Source organism: Plecotus auritus (genome assembly GCF_963455305.1).
Source record: "Plecotus auritus genome assembly, chromosome: 12".
NCBI classification, from domain to species: domain Eukaryota; kingdom Metazoa; phylum Chordata; class Mammalia; order Chiroptera; family Vespertilionidae; genus Plecotus; species Plecotus auritus.
The window spans coordinates 6,965,750-6,982,135 of NC_137778.1; the positions used below are offsets into that span (position 1 = coordinate 6,965,750).

General features: G+C 44.7%; 1 protein-coding gene across 1 annotated transcript in view; it reads left to right on the forward strand.

The window, feature by feature from the left end:
• Nucleotides 1–16,386, forward strand: part of LOC308237230 (sodium/potassium-transporting ATPase subunit alpha-4-like) — a gene marked incomplete at both ends in the record, with an annotated part of 27,844 nt that continues 11,458 nt past the window's right edge. Inside the window, 9 exons of the mRNA XM_080647789.1 lie at nucleotides 1–60; nucleotides 240–299; nucleotides 4,853–4,966; nucleotides 6,890–7,024; nucleotides 7,303–7,420; nucleotides 10,967–11,235; nucleotides 12,980–13,178; nucleotides 13,407–13,516; nucleotides 13,685–13,819. Coding sequence (XP_080503915.1) covers nucleotides 1–60; nucleotides 240–299; nucleotides 4,853–4,966; nucleotides 6,890–7,024; nucleotides 7,303–7,420; nucleotides 10,967–11,235; nucleotides 12,980–13,178; nucleotides 13,407–13,516; nucleotides 13,685–13,819 — 1,200 coding nt within the window. The remainder of the gene's footprint in view (nucleotides 61–239; nucleotides 300–4,852; nucleotides 4,967–6,889; nucleotides 7,025–7,302; nucleotides 7,421–10,966; nucleotides 11,236–12,979; nucleotides 13,179–13,406; nucleotides 13,517–13,684; nucleotides 13,820–16,386) is intronic.

Sequence of the window (16,386 nt, forward strand, 5' to 3'; positions counted from 1 at the left end):
ATGTCGAAGAAGAAGCAAAAGAAGATCGATCTAGAGGAACTGAAGAAGGAATTGGTCATGGTGAGAAAACCCAGAATGGATGCTGACCAAATGGCTTCTGAAAATTTTCTCAACCCTCAGCCTTTTAACATCTTACCCACAGGCCCCAGCCATCCCTCTTCCCCCAAGGGTTTCTCCCGCTCCCCTGGAAATGCCCAAGCGTCACCATCTCTCCCTCAATAACTCTGCTGTCTTCTCAGAACGATCACAAATTAACCTTGGAACAGCTGAGCACCAAGTATTCCGTGGACCTGACAAAGGTGGGTGAAGGCACGCCCCCAGGGAGGCGACCAGGACAAAACCCATCACCAACGGTCTTACCCTTAACCTCCATGCAGACAGGTTTCACAGGCCACACACTTGGCAAAGGATGATAATGGTAATATCCCCGAAGAGCTCAGCATCCCATAAGGGGATGAAAGCATGGTTTAGAGCAGCACTTCTCACACCTTTGTCCCTAGGACCCTTTTACACTCAATTCTCAAAGAACCCAGAGAGCTTTGCTTCTGCGGGTCACATCATCTATAGCTATCATATTAGAAATTAAAGTGGAGAAATTTAAAACTACTTTCTAATTCATTTTTAAACAAGAGTAGGCCCATCATATGTGTATTAGAATAAATAATAATTTTATGACAAATAACTGTCTTTCTAAATTAAAATTTAGTGGCATTTTACATTTTTGAAAGCCCCTTTGATGTCTAGCTTTTTAATAGAAGACAGTTAGGTTCTCTTATATTTTCAGTATTCAATCTTTTGCAATATTATATAGCCTTTGGGAAATTCCACTGTACACTCAAGAGAATGAGACTGAAAAAGACAACCAATAATTTGGGGTTATTATGAAAACTAGGGGCCCGGTGCACGAAATTTGTGCACTGGGGGGGGGGGGGTCCTCAGCCCAGCCTGCCCCCTCTCACATACTGGGAGCCCTCAGGGGATGTCCTACTGAGGCAACCAGGCTGATCAGGGGAAGGCACCAGCCCCATCACCCCGCTGCTGCAGCCACTGCCAGTCACCACAGCCACCAAAGTGTTTTCATCAACACGGACTCCAGTCCCTTCACCGTGAAAAAATGACAACTTTCTTTAGGCATTTTCAAGATGTGTCTTTCATAGGATATGACCTTCCTTCCTTCCTTCCTTCCTTTCTTCCTTCCTTCCTTCCTTCCTTTCTTTCTTTCTTTCTTTCTTTCTTTCTTTCTTTCTTTCTTTCTTTCTTTCTTTCTTTCTTTCTTTCTTTCTTTCTTTCTTCTTTCTTTCCTCACCTGAGGATATGTTTCCATTGATTTTTAGAGAACGTGGAAGAGAAAGGGAAAGACAGAGAGAAACATCAAAGTGAGAGGAACACTTTGATTGGTTGCCTCCTGCATGAGCCCTGACCTGGGCCCCAGCCAGGGAGGAGCCTGCAACCTAGGTACATGCCCTTGATCAGAATCGAACCCGGACCCTGCAGTTGGCAAGCCTAGGCATTATCCACTGAGCAAAACCGGCTAGGGCAGGATATGACATTTCTTAGCCCTACAGCAGTGGACCCTCGTTTTTTTCTCCAGGAGTGTGGTGGAAAAGCCCTAGATCACTTTTTTGGATTCTTATACCCAAGTTACTAAGAATATTACCAGTGGCATACAGGGAGCTTAGCCAATGAGCGGTCAGAAAAGGTGTTTCCTCTGTAGTTCACACCTATCACCTCCAATCACTGGCTCCACCGCTGCCAAGGCCTAAAACCTCAGGGCCTGGGTAGGGGCCCCCCAGCTCCCTCCGATTGCGGGCTCCTCCCCTGCCCAGGCCCCTCCGATTGCTGGCTCTGCCCCTGCCCAGGCCCCAAGCCTCTGGCCGAGGTTTGGGGCTTGGGCAAGGGCCCGCCAGCTCCCTCCGATCACTGGCTCAACCCCTGCCAAGGCCTAAAGCCTCAGGGCCTGGGCAGGGGCCCCCAGCTCCCTCCAATCGCGGGCTCCACCCCTGCCCAGGAGCCCCCTGGCTCAGGCCCTTCCCAGGTTGCTCAGGACCCACGCAGAGTCTACATTGAAGTGACCTGGGTGCTGAGAAAGTTCCCAGGACCCAGGCTGCTGGGCGCCTACATATGGAAATTAACCTCCATCTTTGTTGAGTTAATTTGCATACTCACTCTGATTGGCTGTGGACGTAGCGGAGGTACGGTCAATTTACATGTTTGTCTATGATTGTATGTACATGTGGACCCCCATGAAAGAGTCTTGGCACCCCGTGGGTCCCCAGACCACACTGAGAACCACTGGTTTGACAGTAAAATCATGTATTACTACTGTTACTATTGCTACCACTGCCACTGCCATCACCACGATTACGACGACCACAGGTAGAAACCGTGAATAAAAGCCCTCACAATGCAGGCTCCTCTTAGGTCCAGAACTTCTTCAGGGAAAGACTTCATCTGGGGACCAAGGAGGAGCATAGGCGGCTTGTCTTGTATATTTGTCTTGAAAATGGTCTATTTTTCAGTGGGAGGTTGGGGAGCAGCTGATGGGGATGAGAGTTTGTTTTACAATCCTCTAGTATGCAAGCCTAGCAAGGCTAACGTGAGAATCTGTGCATTCAAGTGTGTCACTGGTTTTTTTCCTGTTTCTTAGAGAGGCAAAGTGGGAACAGTCCATATGTTATCAGCACTCCACATTGTATCCCATTATTACATGAGCCTTGTGCATTATTGCTGTATTATAAAGTATCCCCACTAAAGTTAGAGCTCCACATGCATAGGGACCATTTGTACTCACTTTGGGACCTTACCAGAGTACTAGGCCCAAGATGGGTATTCAAAAAGTTTGTGAATCACTTATACAACTTAACAAAAGGAAGATAAACACCCCAATCAAAAAAATGGGCAACGGACCTAAATAGATACTTTTCAAAAGAGGACATAAGGCCCAAAGATATATGAAAACATGCTCAAAGTCACTAATCATCCAAGAGATGCAAATCAAAACGACATTGAGGTACCATCTCACACTGTCAGAATGGCTACCATCAACCAATGACAAGTGCTGACAAGGATGCGAAGAAAAAGGAACCCTTGTGCACTGCTGGTGGGAATGCAGACTGGTGCAGCCACTGTGGAGAACAGTGTGGAGTTTCCTCAAAAAACTAAAAATGGAACTCCCATTTGACCCAGTGATCCCACTTCTAGGAATATATCCCAAGAAACTAGAAACACCAATCAGAAAGGATATATGCACCCTTATGTTCATAGCAGCACAATTTACCATAGCTAAGATTTGGAAACAGCCCAAGTGCCCATCAGCAGATGAGTGGTTTAAAAAACTGTGGTACATCTACACAATGGAATACTACACTGTGGTAAAAAAGAAGGAATTCTTACCATTTGCAACAGCATGGATAGAACTGGAGAGCATTATGCTAAGCAAAATAAGCCAGTCAGAGAAAGATAAATATCACATGATCTCACTCATTTGTGGAATATAATGAACAATATAAACTGATGAACAAAAACAGATCCAGAGACAGAGAAGCATCCATCAGACCGTCAAACCTCAGAGGGAAGGTAGGGGAGGGTGGGGGTAAGGGGGAGAGATCAACCAAAGGACTTGTATGCATGCGTATAAGCCTAACCAATGAACACAGACACCAGGGGGGTGAGGGTATGAGTGGGGGAGGTGGGGGGGCAATGGAGGGATAAGGACATATATGTAATACCTTAATAAAGAAAAAAAAGTTTGTGAATCAATCCATATCCCTCCTATAGCATAAGTTTTAAAATCCCACTTATCAAGGAAGAACTTACAGTCTGACCTTCAGAGAAACTTACTGGTCTCTAGACCCATCCTAGGGCTATAATGGCAGGTCGGAGTTATGAAGCCAGACTCCCCTTTGCTATAGCTGTTTTTCTCTCCCTTTTCTTAATATTTTTTTTTATTGTATAGCTATTTTTCTTTTCTTTTTTTAAATATTTTATTTATTTATTTATAGCTGTTTTTCTTTTCTTTTTATCATGATTTTTTACCCATTCTTATTTCTTCTTCACACAGGGCCTTAGTTCCAAAGAGGCACAGCAAATCCTGGCTCGAAATGGACCCAATTCACTTACCCCACCCGCCACCACTCCAGAATGGGTCAAATTCTGTAAACAACTGTTTGGTGGCTTCTCCATCCTCCTGTGGATCGGTGCCATTCTCTGCTTCCTGGCCTATGGCATCCAGATATATTTTCATGAGCATGCTGCCAAAGATAACGTGAGTCTGTTCAACTACGGCTGCCCAGCCCCGTCTCTGCTTGTCTTCAACACACTTCTGCTCAGCAGCCCAGCACTCCTGAAGCCCTCTGCCCAAATCCCTGGTACTCCCAGGACTCTCTGAAGGAGCTCTCCATGCCTCCTGGCTTCCCTGGTCTTTTCTCTGGAAAGCTACTGCCTCAGCTCACTGAGCTACATGGTTCCCTCTAGAAACTTGCTCTCTCTTGATGATCTTCCCAACTGATCATCATGGCCCTTTGCAGTCCCTCTCTCTTTCCCAGAACTTCAATCTCTCCATCTCTTTCCTCCCCATCTCCCTCACTCTCTGTCCCCCACCCCATAAATAGCCTTCTCTGAGAGGAGAATGTAGGCCTTCATGGACCTGGGATTTTGCTGGCCCCTTACCAGGGTTCCTTCGCCAGGAAGCCAAGGAAGCCAGCCCTGTCTCAGGCTCTTCTCAGCCCCGGTACTCTCCAACTGAGTCCTATGGGTTCTTGCAGTTGGAGAAATTACTCTTCTCCTTGCAGTTATCTGAGGGTGAAGGGAACGAAAAGGATCTACTAATAAACTCTTTCCTTCCCACCCCCAGCTGTACCTGGGCATTGTGTTAGCTGTTGTGGTCATCATCACTGGCTGCTTCTCCTACATCCAGGAGGCCAAGAGTTCTAGGATCATGGAGTCTTTTAAGAACTTGGTGCCTCAGGTAGGACTGGTGTGAGAGGATCGAGTGAAAGGAGGTATAAAATGTGGCCAAATGCACAGTTAATAAGTCCCGGGAGGATTATGTCCTACAATGAGTGAGGCTATTGATGAGAGAGACGCTTACTTCGCTTTTCCTCTATCTGGCCTTCAAAGTAGCCTGAGAAAGGCACAGCATCACCTATGAAGCTGTCTGTTCTAGATGCATAATTTGACTCTAATGAGCATAATATGAAGCCCCAAATAAGAAAATTCTATTTTTTTTAAAAAAAAGGGGGGGGGCGGGCAAAGGAAGTTGGGGAGGCTAGATTCTTCAAATGTCAATGACCTTAAAGACAAAGTACCACTGTGGAAATGGTCCAGGTTAAAGGAGGGTAAAGAGACACGATAACTAAATGGGATGCCTGGCTCTAGGCTGACTCCTGTGCTGAGGAGAAAAGATGCTGTAAAAGATAAATTGGGTCCATGGACAAAACTGGAATGCAAACAGATTAAAATATTGTGCCAGCATGAAATCCACTGAAATTGATAACTGTATCGTGGTTATTTGATATCCTAATACTTGGTAAGTGAACACTGAACAATGTAGAATAAAAGATCATGATGTGTGTAACTTACCCTCAAATAGTTCAGGGGGAAAAGGATTCACATACACCCATATGTAGAACAAAGAACAAATGACAAAACAAATGGGATAAGATGTTAATAGGTGAATCTGGGTAAAGGTTATCCTGGCATCTTTGGTATAATTTTTATTCTTGCAACTTTTCTAAAGGCTTAGATTATTTTCAGATAAAACGTGTTTTTTAAGTACTTTGAAATATCTGACAGTAGAAAGAGGTTCCTAGGCATAGGACTGGGAAGTTGGAAAGGAACAGGCTCCCAAATTTTCAACAGCATGAAAGTGTTCTAGCACTATAGCCCAGGGTCATTCTCTCTCTTTGGTGTGAGCATAACGTAATTCCTTCCTTCGGTAAGAATTCTGGGGAAATGTTTCAGTAGAATGAGCTAGGAGTTGGGAAACTATCAGTTAGCTTTTGCTACCTAACAAACCACTCCAAGACTCGGTGGCTCAAAATAACAAACATATTATTTCTCACCGTTCTATGGCTCGGCTGTTCTGATCTGAGTTGAATTTAGCTGGTACTGGATGGTATATGATGACCTTATTCACATGTTTGAGCTCTCAGCTGTGATTACTGGGGCCAGTTAGGACCGTTCTCCTTATGATCTCTCTTCCTCCAGGAGGCTAGCTTGGGCTTGCTCAGTATGGTGGCAGAGTGATTCCCAGTGACGTCAGGGCAAGCCCCAGTGTGCAAGCACTTTTAAGCCTACCCTTGCATTAAAATTGCCAATGTCCAATGGGCCAAAGCAAACTATAGCCAAGCCCAAGTGCAGGTAGAGATAGACCCCATCTCTTAGTGGGAGAAGCATTGAAGTCACATTGCAAGGAGCCCTGCAAACAGCAATGGTAAGAATCTGCAATCTACCAAGAGCCCTTCAGGAATTATATTCTTGAACACCTGAAAATTATATCATACTATTAATCAATGTTACCCCAATACAGATACTTTTTCTTTGTAAAAATTTTTTATTGATTAGTTTGAGAAAGAGACAGACAGAGAGAGAAAAAGAGAGGAGACAGACATCGATTTGTTGCTCCCCTTGTTTATTTGTTCATTGGTTGGTTGGTTCTTGTATGGGTCACAACCCTGGCACATTGGGACAGCACTCTAACCAACTGAGCTACCTGGTCAGGGCCCAATGTTACACCAATACATTTAGTAATAAAATTTAAAAATGATGTGATGAGTGACAGTATGAGGAAGGGGAGCCAGAAGGAAGGAGACCAGGAGCAGAAGATTGTAGGCCAGGAGCAGAATTGCGGGAGCAGAAAGCTTTACTACCCTGTACTATCTTCCCACAGCAAGCTCTAGTAATTCGAGATGGAGAGAAGATGCAGATCAATGTAGAAAATGTGGTGGTGGGAGACCTGGTAGAAGTGAAGGGTGGAGACCGAATCCCCGCTGACATCCGGCTCATCTCTGCAGAGGGATGTAAGGTGAGGGGACGTGGTAAGCTGGGTGAGGGAGAGCCAAGCATGGCCTTAAGGCACTGTGGTGACCTGGGCTCAGTGAGAGATAGTACAGTCTTATTATTCAGAACCTTGAGAAGTTACAAAGTGCAGATTTGAGGTCAGAGACAAGAAGGTGCTGATGTGTAAATTCGTGTTTCTCTCTGCACATCAATAATGATGAGTTGGTGGCAGATATAGCTGTGTCATCTTTATAAATAAATCTTTTTTCCTCATGCTCACCTTATGACTCCTTCCCATCTCAGGTGGACAACTCATCCTTGACGGGAGAGTCAAATCCCCAAACCCGCTCCCCTGATTTCACCCATGAGAACCCTCTGGAGACCAGAAACATGTGCTTCTTCTCCACCAACTGTGTGGAAGGTGAATATTGCATGATAAATATCCTACATTCAAAAGCAGAGATTGAAAGAATTCAGGAAGTCTCTATCTTCTAAAGGTAGCAGGGTAGGTAACAGCTGGCAAGTAGTCTAGGCTCTCCATTATTCATGAGCTGTGTGACCTTTGGTAAAAGGTCAAAGCCATCACATTCACATTTGTACAATGATGATCCTAAAAGTCGCTACCCTGTAGATGTTTATGTGGATTAAAGGAATAATACATAAAATGCTTAGTACAAGGCCTAACACATTGTAAGTGGCCTGTTATTATTCTGGATAGTGAATGGACTATGCTCTATGAACTGGAAATAACACAGAAGGGAGGAAATAATTCAGCCTTGCTAAGTCATTCTTCTCCTGAGGTAAACCCTATCTTCTTACTATTCCGAAAGAGGATATGGGCTTTGGAAATTTGAGTTCCCAGAGGTGCCATTCACACTTCAGCTCCTAGTATCTCTGGCCAAAGTGGTAACAATGGACTCAATACCATGATGTCAACTTCATCTTTTCCCCTTAAGGAGGTCTGCATGACTCTCTGGACACACTTCAAAGTCATTACTCAGACTTAAGAATCAATGTTTGGGTATCTAAGAAACAGCTGTTTTATAAATTAAATGCTTAGCATGTGTCAAGTGCTACCGATAACTCTGATTCTCAGAACACTATGTAATAGACATTATCCCTATTTTACACATGAAAGACTAAGGTTTAAAGAAAGTAAATGCAGTACCCAAGAGCACAACTCAACAGAAAAGAGAGGGTCAATGGTTCTAAAGCAAGTTTGTTTCCAAAGACCATGCTCTTTCCACAGACCCTCCTTGGGAATAAAGCTTGCTAATGACCTATCTGGTAATAAAATTAGTTTATTTGGAATTACCTCATAAGATAAAGTAACATTAAGACAAAAAAATCCAGCTAGAAAGTAAAATATAGATCAAAATAAATTTTTTTTTAATTTTTATTGATTTTAGGAAGGGAGAGGGAGAGAGAGAGAGAAACATCAATGATGAGAGAGAATCACTGATTGGCTGCCTCCTACACACCCCACACTGGGGATCCAGCTTGCAACCCAGGCATGTGCCCTTGGCCGGAATTGAACCTGGGACCCTAGAATCTGCAGGCCGGCGCTCCATCCACTGAGCCAAACCGGCTAGGGCTCAAAATAAATTTTTAAAAAATTTGATTGAACACAAGATGCAAGTTAGCAAGCTTTCCCCACAAATTTTAGGAAATTTCGTCAAATTTCTCCTTCCAAAGTAAATTTTTCATCAGCAGAGTATATGCATCAGATAAGAGGGAAAGTGGGCGGTGGCATTCCACCTGAGAAACAAGAATCTGGCTAGAATGGAGGAGCTTTAGGAGGAGACCAGAGGGATCCAAGAGGTGGCCAAGAGGGTGGAGCTAGGTTGAAGGAGCTCTTGACTGTTCAATTGAGGGGTTTCTGTGCAATCTGCTCACTAGTAGCATAACTTTAACCTTGATCCCAGAGCTTTGTCTCTGCTTTCATCTCTTGGACTCTGACAGGGCTGTTTGTACAGACATCTCTCTTTGGGTTCTCATGCATCTTCAGGGGGGGCCCAAGCTCTATCTCTGGCATTATATAGAAGGCTATAATGGGATATAGGAGGCTTGGCCTTGTTTACCTTCCCCATGGTTGCCATCAACCCACCCTGTCTCTAGAGACATTGAGATTAGTTATTAAACCCCTTCTCACCAAGCATGGGGAAACCATAGCACAAGGAATGAAAATGAAGAACTAGACTAAACTCTGAACTAGCCTACAGATATAGGTGAAATAGATATAGGTGACACCATACTCTATTCCCCCCAACAATATAAACCCTTTGAGCACCTCTCAATTATTTTAGTGTTTTCCTTTCACAAAGCTCAATGAATGCCTCTGGCAACCAGTCTGAAACTCATGTGGAGAGTACCTCAGACTGGGAACTTTCCAGAACCTCCACCTAACACTGACCTGACCCGTCTGCTGTCCGAACAGAACCCTGTTCTGAGACTCATCCAGCTGATGGTGACTTTGGAAATACATGTTAGATGTTGTGGGAGCTGCCGGATTAGAGCTGCCCCTACTAATTACACGTGTGACTTTATGTCTGCCCTTCTGGAGACCCCCAAGTTCATCTAAATGAAGAAAAGAATTAAACTAATATTTGAGTGCCTACTGTGTACTCAACCCTCTTCTAGGCTCCTTTAAAAACATTTATTCCTCACAGCTTTGTAGGTGCTTCCATCCCATTTTAAAGACGAGGAAAACTGCATCTCACAGCGTTGAAGTAACTTGTCCCAGGGCACACAGCTGGAACGTTAGAAAGTTGACCTTTCAGCCCTGAGTCTTTCTGATTCTAAAACAAGTACTATTTCTATAATATGTTGCTTTTCTGGGCAGCTCTGGCTGTGACTTTAATGGTAGGAATTTCAGCCATTGTGGTAAAGCAGGAAGAATTGTTTTGAGTGAAGAATCTTGCCAGGCCCCTCACTTGAAGCCATGCAGGCGAGTGGTCTGCAGCAGGTGTGTGTGAAGCCACATGACATCCCAGCTCCCCTTCTGATCCGGCTGTGCTGGCGGAGGGAACAGCACAGAAGCCCAGCTGTGATGGCCTATGCTAACCAGCAGGGGTCAGACTGGCTCCAGGCAGCAAAGCAGGGAGGGGGCTCAGCTCAGAGCAGGGTTCCTCACCTCAACACTATTGACATTTGGGCAGAATAATTCACTGTGTGGGGAGAAGAGACCTGTCCTGGGATAGCAGGATGGTTAGCAGCATCCTTACCCTCTACTCACGAGATGCCAGTAGCAACACCCTCCCACCCAGTTGTGACATTGTCTCTAGACATTGTCGAATGTCTTCTAAGGGACAAATGGCCCCCAATTGAGAACCAATGGGTTGAGGATAAGAAAATACTGGAACAAAGATAGGACTCTAGCCCTAACCAGTTTGGCTCAGTGGATAGAGCATCGGCCTGCGGACTCAAGGGTCCCAGGTTCGATTCCGGTCAAGAGCATGTACCTTGGTTGCGGGCACACCCCCAGTAGGGAATGTGCAAGAGGCAGCTGATTGATGTTTCTCTCTCATCGATGTTTCTAATTCTCTCTCCTTCTCCCTTCCTCTCTGTAAAAAATCAATAAAATATATTTTTTTAAAAAAGATAGGATTCTAGCAGATAAGTAACCTCTATTTCTGGGGATCTGGAAACTTTCAGTTACTGAGGGCACAATAAGAAACATATAGACAATAGAAGCCATTTAAATTAAGTGTAATGTAGACCTTCTTGACAGTAAAGACAATCAGGCGGCAATAAAATTGGGTATCTCTGGAGAACTGTGAAATCTCTTCAGAGATTTTTTTTTTTAAGATTAGGAGACCCTTATTTGTAGAAGCTAAATATGAGGAGACTAGAACATGATGACCTCTCAGAGGCCCTTGAGTTTCCACCTTGTGTTTGACCACTGACAGCTTTTGTATTAACCAAATCCAATATCCTTCCCAATCGAGACTCCCCCCTTTATCCACAGGAACAGCCCGGGGCATCGTGGTTTCTACAGGAGACTCCACAATGATGGGCCGCATCGCCACCCTGACCTCAAGCCTGGGAGTTGGCAAGACTCCCATTGCTATAGAGATTGAACACTTTATTCATATGATCACCTCACTGGCCGTCTTCCTTGGTATCGTTTTCTTCGCGCTCTCCATTATCTTGGGCTACGGCTGGCTGGAGGCTGTCATTTTCCTCATTGGCATCATTGTGGCCAATGTCCCTGAGGGGCTGCTGGCCACTGTCACTGTGAGTAGCCAGGGTAGCGGGTGGCCTCAGGGCAGACAAACCACTAGTATCTCTTTCACTGTCCAACCTCTCAAGTACAGCGCACCCCTGATGTATATATGACAGATGTCAAATCATTTAGCTTCCAAATTACTTTTATTTGCCCCAACCATGTTTTCTGGTGCCTTCTTTTCTTCTCAATGAGAAAGGAAGCGAGTTGCATTGCAGAAAACATTAGATTATACATCTCGGGAGTGAATTCCAGTCCTGGCTGGTGAACTTGTCCGAATCACTCACTTCCAGGCCTCAATTTATTCCTCAGTTGATAAAGGGAGATTAATTTAGAATCGTGGAATCTTATTGGAAAGGATTCTAAAGCCCATGTAAGTTCAACTCTGCGGCCAATGCTGACTCTCTTGCACAGAGTCCATGGGAGATGATGAGCGTTTCTAGTCCTGGGAAGCCCACCCCTTTTAGTCTCTGTTCATCTCATTGTTGGGCTGCTCTGGTTGGACTGCATTGTGCTGAACAGAAATTAATTCTGTGTTTGGTCTCCGTTTTCCCAGCTGAAGAAATACAAAATAAGCCAATTCTCTCTCTCCTACAAACCACCCTTTAGATTTTTGACAGTAACCATTATGTTTCCTCAAACTCTCCAGGTAGGAAGTGAAATAATAATCCTGTTTCCCTTAGCCATATGACATGGTCTTTGGGCCCCTTGTCTTGCTGGTCACTTGTTTAGGGTATGCTTTAGCTTAACTAAAATAAAAATGAGTATACTACTCGGGGTGTGGTTGGACTAGCACAAAAACATTGGGACTAGAGATATTATGTAAATAAAACATAATCCCATAATTAGAATTCTGCACTTACATAACCACATCCTAAGAATTCATTAGCTTTTAAAATAACCTGGTCATGCACTTGGCTTTTACTGAATATATGATATATGCTCAACATAATTTAAGGTCAACAAAAATCTCCTTATTTAGCCCTGGCCATGTTGCTCAGTGTCAGCCCATGCCCCAAAGGGTCTCGGGTTCGATTCCCAATCAAAGGCACATACCTGGTTGCAGGGTCGATCCCCAAGCCTGTGTTGGGACACATGTGGGAGTCAACCAATCAATGTTTCTTTCTCTCTTTCTTTCTGGTTCTCTCTCTCCGCCTCCCACCCTCCTTTCCACTGGCTCTAAAAATCAGTGGAAAAAATACCATCAGGTGAAGATTAACAAAAAAAATTTTTTTTATTTTCAGTGCTGCAATTTTTTTTTTCACTTTGATCATTCTTTCCATTGTTTTTTAAAATAAATTGGTACCCCCCCCCACACACACACACACACTCCATACATACCATCTTATTCCACAATAAAAGATTAGCTAATGCAGGCCTTGGAAAGATTGAACTTGAGAAAGAGGTGTGGTCTGAACTTGAATGAAAAAGAGGCTGCTAGATAGAAAAGATGAAAGGATCATAGGGGAGTGGACTATATCAAGGGAAATCAGAACATCATTCTCTATAATGCTCTGGTTTTAAAACTCTGCCTTCAAGCACAAACCAAAATCACTTTCCTAATTTCCTTTCCTGTAGCCATAGATGGAAGGTTGTGTTTTTGTTTTTTTTTTAACTAGATAGGAACATAAGGGAAATTAGTACAAAAAATTAAAATAGCAAAACACAAAAACAAATGAGATTTCCAAAAGACGACGTGGTGTGAGTAGCCAGTATCTTCTCTCCTCTTGTTCTCATGACTTTCCATGGCCTTAGGTGTGCCTGACGCTGACAGCCCAGCGCATGGCGAAGAAGAACTGCCTGGTGAAGAACCTGGAGGCGGTGGAGACGCTGGGCTCCACCTCCACCATCTGCTCTGACAAGACGGGCACCCTCACCCAGAACCGTATGACCGTCGCCCACTTATGGTTCGATAAGACCATCTATGAGGCCGACACGAGTGAAGAACGGCTTGGTGACTAGTGGCATCGGTGGGCCAAGAGTGAAAGGATTTGGGGGAATGTGATGAGTGAGCTGAGAGGGATGGTGAGTTCCGACAAAGAAAAGACAGCTGGAAGGCGAGTGAGAGAAGGAAGGTGTGGAGGAAAGTGTCTCTGTGAAGTTGTGGGGTACAGACAGGATGGAAATAACGCCCTGCTTTAAACCCCCTCTTCCTTGCTCACCGTCTGTTCTTTCTCCCCAGCGCATATATTTGACAAGAGCTCTGATACCTGGCCTATCCTGGCCCGAATCGCTGGCCTCTGCAACCGGGCTGACTTTAAGGCTAATCAGGAGAACATTCCGATAGCTAAGGTGTCAGGCCCAAGGGGGTGGAGGGTACCTTAGTGTCCAGGATATAACCCACCCTCTCCCCACCAAAAGACCTCTTTCCTGGCTCTCAGTGATTTCCCCAGGCACCCCCTCCCCACTCGGCCCCTCTCCTTGTCCCCGGGTCTTATATACAAAACCCCCTTCTGGCAGCGGGCAACAGCAGGGGACGCTTCTGAGTCGGCCCTCCTCAAGTTCATCGAGCAGTCCTACCGCTCCGTGAAGGAGATGAGAGAGAAAAGCCCCAAGGTGGCAGAGATCCCCTTTAATTCTACCAACAAGTACCAGGTACGGAACCCACGAAGGTAGGAGAATGATTGACGGGGTGGGGGTGGTATCTTTTGGGAAAGCAGGAGGTTTGTCTTCCGCCTCACCTCTGAGCAGTAGGATAGAGAGGGCAGACAACCAGCATCCCAACTAGGACGAAGGCTCACCTCAAGGAAAAGTAACAAGCAGGTGAAGGGAGCAGCAGGTGATAAAAGGGAGGGGCCTGAGTCCTAAGCAGAGTTGGAGACCCCACTACCTGTGGAAAGAGCGAGTGATCAAAGGCTCTCTTAAGGCTGGGCAGTGGGAGTCACGTGACAGTCCCTGCAGCTGTCAGGAGGCATCTCTGTGACTGCTGCCTGGCTAGCCAGCAGAATAGGCTGGGTTTACCAGACGCTCCCCAGAGGCGCCGGATTTCATTAGTCATCTTCTTTTTCATTCCATGCCTGCAGTTCTAGTGGCTGCCATCGGGTAAGTGGGTAAGCAATCAGGGGTCTCCAGCGTGTTTGTGAGTTTCATTTCCCACGAGCATTTTGTCCGCTATCCAGGGAGGAGTGGCAAGGGAGGAGAAGTGCCAGTGAGGGACCCTGGTGGCATTAACAACAAACTCCATGGGAGGAAAGGGAAACCCAGGATTTCTTTCCCACGTTGCAGTCCTGGCACACTTTGAAGTGTGGAAGGCAGGGAGCGGTGGCATTGCCATGACGGGAGCTCTACCAGCTAAGGTTTGAGTTCGTGGGACAATTGTGATTTGCTCAGGAGAGTGGGGCTCTCTAAGTTCATGCAGACTGTAAAGGTCAGGCATTCAGGTGCGGTAACAGAGCAGAAAGGAGACTCCCAGAAGTCAGTGCTGTGTTTGTGTCTTAAAATGCACGTAATCGTCAATAGCCAAGATATGAAAGCAACCCAAATGCCCATTAATGGACGACTCGATAAAAATATTGTGGTTTAAAAAAATGTGGCGGTATATATATAGATATTGAAGTCTTCCCACTTGTGACAGCATGGATGGACCTAGAGGGTATTATGCTAAGTGAAATAAGTCAGTCAGAGAAAAACAAATACCATATGATTTCACTTATATTTGGAATCTAACGAATAAAATAAACAAAATTGAAACAGACTGATGGTTACCAGAGGGGAGGGTATTTAGGGGGCTGCGTGAAAAAGGTGAAGGATTAAGAAGTACATTGATAGTTACAAAATACTCAAAGCATAGGGAATATAATCAATAGTATTTTAATAACTATGAATGGTGCCAGGTAGGTACTAGACTTATTGGGGAGAACACTGTGTTAAGTATAGGATTGCCCGTCTAACGTGGTTCAGTGGCTGAGCATCAACCTATGAACCAGGCAATCACGGTTCAATTCCCAGTCAGGGCACATGCCCAGGTTGTGGGCTCGATCCCCAGTGTGGGGTGTGGAGGAGGCAGCCAGTCAGTGATTCTCATCATTGATGTTTCTACCTCTCTCTCCCTCTCCTCTCCTCTCTGAAATCAACAAAAATATTTTTTTTAAAGAGTATAGGATTGTCTTACCACTATGCTGTATACCTGAAACTAATACCAAATAATATTTTTTAAAATGATAAAACTAAGAGCAGAAATTCATGTATACACATTTTTAAATCATAAGAAAATATTTTCTAAAAAAACCCAAAACATATGGAATAGTGCTGGCGCCCACAGAACATATACTAAAATTGGAACAGTGCAGAGAAGATTAGCGTGCCCCCTGATAACATGCAGATTTGTTCATCGTTCCATATTTCTATATTTGAAAGTTGCTTAAGAGGGTAGATCTTAAAGGTTTTCATCACAAAAAATATTCATAAAAATATTCATAACCAAAAATAATAAAATAACAAAAGCTAGATAGATTTCTAAAAGCCCAATTACCCATATTTTCACATTGAACACCGAACAAGTAAGAGTTAAAGAACTAGATCCATCGTTTTTTGTGGTTTTTTTTTGTCTCATCTGGCTTTTAGTCGGTGTAATAAGATAGGTCTTTTAGGCTCCAACTGCAAACTTATTCCCACTTCTTTTCCTCACATTTAGTGGCCTCCCTAACCAGACAGGAATTTTGTGCTAGACAGGCCTGATTAAAGCCTTTGACCGGAAAGAATTAGGTGCCTCTCCCTCTATATGATTCAGAATAAAAGCAAAACACAGCCACATTTGTTGGAATGCCCAACAAAATAGCAGCACTACCCAAAATGACTATGGTCGTCTGTCTCTGAGCTATTGAATATCGAACAGCAGCGTCTTCCTCTGTGGTGGCCGTGCGCTCAGCCAGCTGCCAGCACCCAGCTCTGGCGGGCTTTGCAGGGGCCTGCTTGCCGGAGGCCCGAGGAAAGCCCTCTGGCTCCGTTCACTCCCTACAGACCACTGCCTTCACTGGCTTGCTTTTAGGGTAGTTAGAGGCTCCAGTTTGCAAGGTATTTCTTAGCCTGCGGTCCCTTTCCCTCCCTGAGATGGAAATGAAAGAAAAAAGGTTCTCTGTTCTCATATTTCCAGATTATTTTCCCCATATTTTCATCTGCAGTTTCCATCAAGATGTGATTTTTCTGTGACCAAGTTAACCGCT